At 35.4% G+C, this 11,146-nt stretch overlaps 1 protein-coding gene across 1 annotated transcript; it reads right to left on the bottom strand.

Annotated features, from left to right (window-relative positions):
- Positions 1-316: 316 nt before the first annotated feature.
- LOC145562046 (DEAD-box ATP-dependent RNA helicase 3, chloroplastic-like) lies at positions 317-7,498 on the bottom strand. The gene is made up of 10 exons (XM_081622203.1): positions 6,940-7,498; positions 5,685-5,821; positions 5,188-5,599; positions 4,213-4,311; positions 3,412-3,636; positions 2,679-3,056; positions 2,121-2,264; positions 1,942-2,037; positions 1,448-1,797; positions 317-906 (listed from the first exon to the last, which is right to left on the bottom strand). The coding sequence occupies exons 1-10, from the start codon at positions 7,333-7,335 to the stop codon at positions 831-833; spliced, it is 2,313 nt and encodes a 770-aa protein (XP_081478329.1). The 5' UTR covers positions 7,336-7,498; the 3' UTR covers positions 317-830.
- Between the last annotated feature and the right edge of the window lie 3,648 nt (positions 7,499-11,146).

The raw sequence follows: 11,146 nt of genomic DNA, 5'->3' as shown, positions 1-11,146 counted from the left end.
AATATTTTTACACATTGTTAAAAGCAGTAGTTAGTGAATAAACTTTCGCTGCAATTTTTTTTTTATTTTTTCATTCCCTTTTTGCTATTCAATTTATAATTAAATAAATAAATAAAAATTAATCGTACATGATACTTGGAAAAATATATCAAAAGTCCTATATCAATTGTAAGGAGACAAATTTGCAACATATACAGCCTATGGCGATATCAATAATAATTAGTCTCAGCCTAGCTCAGTTTGCACTTTGCAGAAATAAGTTTTATAGCTACTACAAACTATTGACGAAAATAAGATTAAAAAACAGCTATCAAAATAAGAATTCAAGAAACTAATGTCATTTTCATACAAGATACAACCCATAATTTGCTAAACTTCCCAACAAAAAAGTCACAAACAGCCATAAATGGCCACGGCGAGCTTTCCACTGTATCTGACTACACTATATACACCATGAATTTCCTGCACGGATATACTCCAATGACCTTACAGCAAAAGCTATGGCGTGGAGACGCTAGAAAACAGTAAATACGAATATAACCTTGATATAATTACTAATAATTTTTACTAATTAGAAAATGTAAAAACTCCTGTGTGAACTATGTTGTTGCAGTGAAGAACCGACGATATATCAGTGGAGCTCCGAATGATCCAGGCCGGATTTCAAAACCAAGAAACCACTTGAAACAGCATCTCTTGAACGGATCATAACTTTGAAGAGACTATACTTGGGCCGGGATCTGATAGATGAACAAAAGTAAGAGGCGTGAGAGGCATCTATCCCCAGACCGTCAAAACCTTGGAAACTTGAAGGTTAGGAAACAAAGTTTCTAGTATGATTGCTTGGTGGGGCAATCTGATGCCTTGTGTCCACTTTTCCCACAATTGAAGCACGCACCACCAAACCTGTAAAAAGGCGAACAAATCAATGCGTCAAGGTAAAACACCAAGGCAACATAAGTGGAAATCAATAGCATAGTACCGAAAGAGGCACAAGGCCACACAACTAACAACTAACATGTGTACAATCAGCAGAAATGACAGATGTTGCAATGAAATTTTTTCGCAGAAATTTAAAATCTTTGATCTTCATTTTCACATATAGAACAACAGTACTACTTTCCAATCTTCCATTTTACAGAATTTATGTTCACTTCATAGCAAGCAGGATTTTATTCTTTATACACTTGAAATATGGCCAAGGGTTTCCAAGTTCAACTATTGTCTTTCAAAAATATCCTTGTTGGAACTTCGAACTGAAACACTGTAATTTGGAGGATACCAAACAGGCTCTGCTTTTCTTAGCTCTAGTATCGCATTGGCTTTGCACAGGCATTCATGTTTCACAAGTATTGTGCATACATAGTGCAAAAACAGGAGCCATCTAATTAAATGACATAAACTAGACCACAAAACTATGCATATCCCAAAATTACAGAAGATATACCTGTCCCTGCTTCCAAATGATGATGGTGATGATCGGTTTGATCGTCTAGCACCACCACCAATCAGCCAATCATCCCCACTGCTCCTTGAGTTTGAGGACCACCTGCTGCTAGAATCATCTCCACCGCTTCTTGAATTTGAAGACCACCTGTTGTTGCTAGGTCTGGAAGAGCTTCGACCACCGCGCCTAAATGAACTGTTGTCATTGTCACCAAAATCGAAGTCTTGACTCTTACCCCAACCACGGGGACTTCGTGATCCTCTTCCACCCATACCTCCACGGCCTCCTCGATCTCTGCCAAATCTTCCGTAGTTGTCACTTGGAGGCCCATCATCTTGCAGTGCAGGCAACTGTAAATTACAGTAAGTATGATAAGAATAAAAAATCGTTCTTCAGAATAAAGACATGGTTTTGTATTCCAACATGGTTGCCTTTGATTTAACTATCAGGAACTTTAAAGGTAAACAATAAGTATGTTAGAAAATCTTTATAACCTTGGTAATCTTGGATAGTGAATTTCCAGGAGGTAATTCTTGACTCAATAGCTGCTTTGCGATTTCCTCAGGCAGATCAAAAACAGCGCCTTGAACCTGAAAGACAAACAAACACCAATATCAACAAAAAAATCTATCCGGACATTCCTACAAAGAAATGAATATTGTGTATTACTCACACTCTCATCAGCAATTAACTGTATTTTTCCGATTTCATCCGCAGCAGCTGGATAAACATCAGATAGAAATCCCATAACAGATCTAGCAGACATGAATCCTCTTGCAACACTAGGATCACGCGTCAATTGCAATGTTATCCACCCCTAAAACAGAAAATTCAATGTTGAATGATAAATTTGATTCTTAAATTTGATTTCACTTTATACTTTGTACTTTCTCGGTTCTTTTTTGTTAAACCCACTTTTCAATTTTGTCTGTTCTTTTATGTCTTCCCACTTTATTTGATTCAATCATACAATCTTAACCCACTATAATTGCACCTTTACACACACTATCTCATACTTTATTCACCCTCACCCACAATTTTACACACTCTTATATAATCCTACTTTATTTTACAGTTTTACACCCACTTGCCTTCAAAAGAACAAAGGTAGTAAATACAAGCATGCTTGCTGAAATTTGTGCGGTTAACTTTCTAAACATAAGAAAGCCAAAGTTTGTACTTTTCATACTTTGATTAACGTATCTAGTTCAAATCAAAGTCTATCAATTACCTGCTCATGACTAAGAAGAGATTTTGATGATGGAGGTTGGGCAAATCCACTCATATGAGCTAATGCAGCTGCCAGAGCTACAGTTCCCTGCTCGTCAAGCAATTTCTGGGCAGTGGGAGTAAAGAATTCAATGCATTCGGTATGAACCCCACCCAGAGTGGCTACAACCTGATCAACAGACGATGCCAGGATCTCATCAACTGAAGGGGGGGTTATATACTCAAACTTACACCCTACATCCCTTTCAATAGATCGAACTGTTCTTCTCTGGTTGCTAGTGTACATTAAAATGGCTGTGCCTAACTTCCCTGCTCTCCCAGTACGACCAGAACGATGCACAAAAGTCTCAGAATCATTCGGCAGTTCATAATGAATAACCTACAGGAGGAAAGTAGCCAATAATTATCATTGAGAAAAAAATGGAGAGAATATAACATGAGAGGTACATTGGTTAAAGAGATCCAGAAGGTTATAAAAGGTACAGCATATTCACGTGAGCATTCCCAAAAAATTATATAAAAAAGTAGGAAACTTCGAACTGTCTAGTTGCCTAAATGCAAACCCAGGCAAATTGCTCAAGGCAAAATGTCAAAAATTGTATAGAAAGCAGTGTACCTACGCTTAATTGCCAAAGGATATAAAAAAAGCGACAATATGTTAGGCTACAACTAGTACAGAAAAACTTAAAAAAATAAATAATAAATAAATAAATAAATAAAAGCATTGAACTAACCAGGTCAACATTCGGTATATCAAGACCACGTGCAGCAACATCAGTCGCTACTAGCACAGCGAATTTTCCTTGTCGAAAGCCATTCAATGTCCTCTCACGTTGGTGCTGAGATATATCTCCATGCAATGCTTCTGAAGAAATAATACTTGACAGTGCCAAAGATACTTCATCAGCATCTCGTTTGGTCTGTGTGAACACAATGGTCTTACCACCCTTTGCATACACCTGCAAGGCACATGACAAAAAAAACATTTATATATAAGTTGTAAAATATAATATAAAATGCCAAAAACTGGAAACTGAGAGCTTGCATGGTTGCCATTATATCTTTCCACAGAGCTTCCTGTTAGACATTATAGATCTGGAACGATCCCAGACCACAGCTACATAAACTTTTCATAGATTATACCATGAACATGAAATCACGTATATTGCACAAGCAAGTGCGAACATCTGGAACCTTCATGGAATATACCATGAAAGTTGATCCGCAATAAAATTAGGGCTTTTATGAAATCAAATTTACCAAAATGTACCCAGAGCCTACATCTTTACAGAGATGCAAACACACATGTTCCCATGGGCACACAAATACACCTAACACATAACTGAAGCAAGTAAACCATGACTTCACCAGTTATATGATCCGTACTTTAGAGTAAAATTGCAAAATGAATAATGTGTCACCATGGGAAATAAATTGATATCAGCACATGATATAAGAGAGCTAAAATTTTACAGAAGGGACTATAGAAACCAACAGACTAAGACCAAATGAACAAGTTCCGCCTTGAATCTCACCATGATAACATCGCTAAGGATAGTACGCTTCGAAGTTGCAGTAGTTGAAATTGCATACATTTTAATCCCTTCAGCTAACTTCTCATCCTGCTCACCAACCTGAAGAAAAGTTTATCCAAAACATAAAGACCAAGTCAGGATTTATCTCAACTAGAAAGCATCAACATACCCACAAATGTATAATGTACAAAAGGTATAAGCCAAATGAACTCTTCACTCAAAAACATGCAATGGTCTTATTTCAATTTTCAGTGACAAATAAATGACTTAATTTAACTTCATATTAAAATAAGAAAGAGATGCTAGTTTATAATTCAGAACTTATTGCATGGGTTATGTGTACTTATGGCTAAAGGCTTGGCTTTTTTTAACTCAACAAAACATAGATTTCCAGAGTAGCACCTGGACCAAACAATTAATGTTTCTTTTATTTTTTGTTTGGGTGTGAGAGCAAGGGAGGAGGGAAGTGCATGGCAGTAACGCCCCACTCCTTTAACAATCAGTATAATGTAACTAGTCTTTCAACCCTTAAACCATATCCATGACACCTATACCCATAGATGAAACATATGTGACACATAATATATTTGCTATGATGCTCAAAGTTGGATTTACAAAAATGAAGATTAAAATTCATGAGATTAATCTCTCAAAGGTAAAATATTTCATCCTATGAATCTCTATTGCCCACGTACAAGATCAAAGCAAGAATAAAATTCCTAAAATTTATCATGATAGATATCTCTCCAACATTATTATTATGCAAAACATCTACAAAAACACAAGTAAAGTTCACACAAACTAACTTCTACAGACTTCATTATATTGAAAAAATCTCTTGCTGTCAATAACTAAGATGCACAATGCCACAATTGATATTTGTAGTCGAATACAATTGGAGCAAAAGGCAGACTGCATAATACAAAGAGCCAGACAACAGGGTAGCTTCAAGGTAAAGATGGAAAAGGAAATTACCAAATCAATTGTCAGAGGACTGTTCAAATATTTCCTGGACAATTTTTTTACCCAGGTAGGCATAGTTGCCGAGAAAAGCATGCTTTGCCTTTGAGCTGGAAGTTTTTCCAATATAACCTCCACATCTTCCTCAAACCCAACAGCGAGCATTTGGTCAGCTTCATCAAGAACCAAAAATTCAACTTCCCCCAGTCTGAGGCTGTTACTGGAGACCAAGTCAATAATTCTACCCGGAGTTCCCACCACGACATCAACTCCACGGGAAAGAGAATTTTGCTGTGCACTATAAGAAACACCTCCATAAACACAAACAGTGTTCAAGTAAGGTGCAGATTCTTTCATTTCCTTCTCAACTTGCCTTGCCAACTCTCTGGTTGGAGCTAGAACTAGAACTCTTGGAAGTCGTCCACGCCTAGAATTCCCAAAAAAAATAAAAAATTCAGTGATCTCAATTCATTAATATGTTTAAGTAGATGAGTCAGTTATATGATAATTACCTTTGAGAACCTCTTTCGTCATCCTCCTCAGTAATCCGTTTGAGTATTGGAATTCCAAAAGCCAAAGTCTTTCCTGTCCCAGTCTTTGCTCGAGCGATGATATCTTTGCCTTCCAGAGCAGGAACCAGCACAGCTCGCTAAAAATAAGCAAATATATTTAACAAACAAATAATATACCATACAAATGTTACAAAGGGCACTAACAGATAAAATTGAAATTTTAAGAGATGTAGGGAACCACAAATTCCTATTCTTGTCAGAAGTTACTAATTTTTACTAATAATTGTATATTATATTTAAGTATGAAGACTACATGACAAGTAACTACGGGATTAGAAACGTCTCATTAGGTACAAGACCATTAACTTAAATAGTGTGTAGTAAATGATTTACTGGTAAAGACTAAGCTTCCCACTTTCATGCCAAATATGAGATTTAATTACCTGAAGCACAGCATTAAGAGCCGCCACATGATAGTTTACTGACTAATGCATATTAACCCTTTTTAATACTATGCACTACCTGAGATGCACTCTATCTAATACATTGTCAAGTATTAAGTAGTAAGCACTACCACATGTAACAAATTTGACAAACAAAAAAAAAACTATACCCCATCTGAGTTTAAATTTTTCTTAGTAAATCCTTTACTATATACTCGCAGTTAAAATATATGAAAGTTCCACTCAATTAAGAGCTCAAATTTCCATAGGCATTAATGAAAATATACTTCCCACCCGATAGTTGGTCCAAAGTTTTGTTCTTATTTTCTTACTGTTCTTCCTACCTAATGATAAAGCACCAATTTGCTCCACTCCTTCATATGTAAAGGACCTCTACAAAATATAAAACCCAATTCAAACCCAAAATATATATTGCAGAATATAAAACCCAATTCAACCAACAATCGAATGAGCACAAACACAGCCTATAACCTATAAAACCAACTCTCGAAAATAGCCTACTCTACGATATTCAGCTAAGTAGGTTAAAGTCTTGGACGACAACTCCCGAGACCTAATTTTGAATCCCGTCTACATCACTACCCTTTGCAACTACCTATACAACAACCCTCCTACATTCAGCCTACTATACACCGTAAACTGAATAACACAAAGCTAGTTAAATTTCATTACAAGCAACAAGTATGCATAAAATAGCTTAATTACCCACATAAAATTATTCAAAATTCACATTATAAATTATTATTTAAAACCAAAAAAAAAAAAAAAGGGGATAGAAAAAAATAATAAACCTGAATTGGGAAGAGTTGAGTAATGCCTCGTTTGGCAAGAGAATCAACAAGTCTTTGAGGAAGCCCCAATTTCGAAACATCAAGTTCATCCGCACTAATTTCAGAACCTTCAATTTCACTCTCACCTTCACTCTCAAACTCTAATTCACTCCCTTCATCAAACTCCTCTTCAAAAGAACCCTTAGAAAAATCCCCAGCAATTCCTTTAAAAGCCTCCTCACTCAACACAGAGTTAGGAGTAGCAATTGCAGCAGAAACCCACCTCAAATTCCTCGGTTTCGAGGCGGAAAACGGGAGAGAAAGCGCAGGAGAAATGCAAAACTTAGTGGTGGTTTGAACAGAAGAAGGGGTTTGATAAAGTACTGAAGAAACCCCAACAATTGAAGAAGAAGCCATTGTTGATAAAGAATGAAGCTTTGTGTTAATGGGTGAAAATGGGTGTGTTCTTCTTCTTCTTCCTGCTGAAGTTGCAGGAGAAGAGGAGAGAAATGGAGGGAGGAAGAGAGAGGAAGAAGATAGGGTGGGAAGAGAAGAGAAAGAGAAAGAGGGGTTTGGAGTGATAAGGCAAAGTAGTGGCTTTATAATGTATGGATGTATGGTTTTGCATCACTCCACATCGTTGGGTTTTGGGTTTTACACTTGCATACAATTACAATACACAAGTTGAGATTTTTGTACCAAGTGCAAACAAAAATTTGGGATGTTTTTACCTACAATATCTACTATATCTAGTGTGAAATACTAGATGGAGTAGTGCTAGAATAGTAGAGAATTACATAGAACAATACGGTGTATGGAGTTGGGCATGAGTTGAATCGTACAGGCTCATGTGTTGTGTCAGCGTGTCTCGTGCTCAAGCGAATGTCATTTGGAATGAGACAGGAAAAAGTTGCCTTATGCTGAACTTGTGTAGATTTTTTTAATGAATAGAGCTTATGCATGACATGACCTACATGTGTGGTCATGCCATTTATGTAACCTCCTTACTAATGCATCTATATTTGTTAATTAGTAAAAAAAAAAAACTAATGTTGGTCAGGTCGTTGTGTCTGTTGAAAATGGTGTTCATGCATGGTCTTATCCCACAAATGTGTCTCTTATGCAGTCAAGTCATTTATATGTCGAAGTCCTCATGTCGGCCTAGTCCATGCCCAACTTTAAACATGCACATGGTCATTTTTGGTGTTACAAGGTGTACAATGATATATGTACATAACAATCAATTTCTACTTGCACTTTCTCAAATAAAAAATCAAATCAAACTAAAACATAACCATTCGTTGGTGGTGAGTTTGACATTTGTGAGAACAAGTATGACACATACTTAAGATGTTAAGTGTCAATATCAAATTTAGCACGCTGCTCCTTTAAAATTTAAGTTTAATTTAGTGTTTGGACACACACACACACACACAAAAAAAAAAATAAAAAAAAAAATAAAAAAAAAATATTTACCCGCTTAAACAAAGAAATGGAATTGCAAAGGGCTAAATCCCGATAAATAGAGTCAATACCAAGTTTTTAGGTTGTTTAAATATGCTCGGTGACAAATTGGTCATGGGTGTAAAGTAATTGCATTGATATTGCAATTTTATGATTAATAACCACACAGTGCTTATTTTCGTATAATTCATATTTACATTTCTAATGGGACATATGGGAGAAACATAGCCTCTCTAATAAACCAAGTAATACTTAAATGGACATAAGTACTAATTAATTTCTTCCTACTTTAACTCTATTTAGTCAACTTCGAGAATTTGTTTTAGTAATTGTCTACGCTATCTAACACCCAACACCTAAAAATATCTTTTTGAGGCATAATTTTGAAGTTTTAGGTTGTTTTCTACTTCTACCCCCAAAATCTCAACCCCCTAAACATTAATGATTCTATCATTGGTGCGTGCAATATTTCTCTCCCATTGTCTCAAGAGCTCCAGACATAGAAAAAAGATTAAGCTTGTACCACATACGCAATATGATGAAAACTTTCTTCTAAGTTAAAAATAAATAAATTTTAGAAACTACATTGAATAGATATTATATTATTTTACTTAGATATGTATAATTGGATATCTAGATTAGTAGAAACTTTACAGTGAAAGGCCCCTCATGTAATGAAATATTACTTTATTATATTATTATACGAGTATTATTTAGCGCTCTAACAAAATTTGATAAAATTACAATAATATATACTAAAATAATAAAATTCAAATTTCCATTTGATGATCTATATCCTCTAAAAATATGGGTGTAACCTTAAAAACACAATAATTGTAAATAGTGTATTTTAATAAAATTAATATACAATAATTGTAAATAGAGTATTATAATAGACTTATATAAAATTAATATAAAAAACATGTTATTCAAGTGCAAAAGAAAAGATAGAAGTACCAAGTACAATTCAACATTAAGATTAATAATAACTAGTTTTGTGGCCCGTGCGATACCCGAGTTGTTTATTAATTTTTAAGATAAATTTTTAATCTTTATGTCAAATTTTAAAATACTACCTTTGGTTTTTTTAGTTGACACGTTTTGACTTTAGCACTATTCACACGCCGCTCTTTTGACTGTGTTTTGTGCTTTATATGTAATGAAAAATATAGTCATGTGGGATCTTTTTAGATTTGTTACATTATATACTTTTAAAATATCAACTTTTTATAATTTTTTATTATCGAGAAGATATTAATGATTGAATAAGTGTACTAACAAAACGTGACTAAAGAAACGTGTCAACTAAAAAACGGAGGAAGTATATGATTGATGGGAGCACAGGGGAGGTGCAAGCATCAAATAAGAAACGGTTCTCATCATCACAACACTATTATTTATTTATTTTTTATTCATCTCCAATTTTGTTGTTTTTCATCTCAATAATTTCATACCTAACTTACCAAAATTGATCAACGAATTTCGCTTAATTGAAGTTGGCAATGCCATAAGCCAAAATTATTTACGACCCTAAATAAAAACACAACATAATAAAGGTTCTCCATTCCTTACCCACATCTTATAATATCCAATTACAATTGCACATATCAACCAAATTTTATTAACAAATTCGCTAACCTCAACAAGAAATTTATCACAAATGTTACCCAAAACACACCTCCAATCGCATATGTATCAACAAAATCACAGTTCGATTAATTCATTTTTAATTAAAAAAATTGGTAAAAATAATCCCAACTTTAACTCATTCGCTTTTAATAATCCCAACTTTTGATTATTATTGGATAATCCCAACTTTAGGGGGTATTCGCTTTTATTGGTCCCGAGTGACCGATAACTGGTTAAATAGGTTTTTTTTAAAAAAATTTTATTGGTCCAAAAATAAAATTTAAAAAATTAAAATTTTAAAAAAAGGAAAAATAATAATAAAAAAAGGCACCACCTCCTCGCCTCCCCACCTACACCAGCTCCACCTTCCCCACCCCCTCCCCTACCTCGACCCGTCCACAATTGCCCCTCCTTCCCAACCCACCACGTATCAACCCAATTCCCACCCCCAGCCACTAAAAATCACCCCTCCTCCCTTTTCCCCCACCACAAAAACCAACATTGTCCCCATTTCAGGCCCCAAAACTCTTCTTTAGGAGGGTTCCAAGCTAGGGAAGGGGATGAGATGGGGTTTCGAGGCTAGGAAAGGGGATGAGATGATGTTTCGGGGCTAGGGAAGGGGAGATGGTCGGATTTGCGGTGGTTGGGTAGGGGTGATTTCGGGGTGGTTGGATGAGTAGAGTAGTGGTTTCGAGGGGGTTAGGGGGTGTCAGAGAAGGTGGGGCTAGCGAAAGTGAGTTGCCGACAGTAGGGTTGGGAGTTAAGGGGTGCCGAAGAAGGTGGGGACTGGGGAAAAGGGGTTACTCGTTGCCGGCATTGGCAGGGGCTGGGTGTTGGGATTGTTTTTTTTTTTTTTTTAATTTCTTTTTATTATTTATTTGACTTTTTTTTTGGACCACTTAGGTAATGACACATGTCCAACAACTTGTTATAATAGGTCATGTAACCGGTTAGGACCAATAAAAGCCAATACCCACTAAAATTAAGATTATTCAATAATAATTCAAAGTTGGGATTATTAAAAGCGAATAGATTAAAGTTGAGATTATTTTTATCAAATTTTCCCTTTTAATTTAACTAACTTTAACCCTCAAATTGCCTTTCTATAATCTCAAATTTTCTTGTAAATTAGTTA

Source organism: Chenopodium album, chromosome 10 (assembly GCF_948465745.1).
Source record: "Chenopodium album chromosome 10, dcCheAlbu1.1, whole genome shotgun sequence".
NCBI lineage: Eukaryota > Viridiplantae > Streptophyta > Magnoliopsida > Caryophyllales > Amaranthaceae > Chenopodium > Chenopodium album.
This window is presented reverse-complemented; position numbering and strand designations above follow the sequence as displayed.

Coding starts and splice junctions, on each gene's coding strand:
- LOC145562046 (XM_081622203.1), bottom strand. CDS start 7,335: ATGGCTTCTTCTTCAATTGTTGGGGTTTCTTCAGTACTTTATCAAACC. Junction 4,312..5,187: donor GTCCTCTGACAATTGATTTG/GTAATTTCCTTT, acceptor ACTTTTCTTCAG/GTTGGTGAGCAGGATGAGAA. Junction 2,265..2,678: donor CTCTTCTTAGTCATGAGCAG/GTAATTGATAGA, acceptor TTTCTGTTTTAG/GGGTGGATAACATTGCAATT.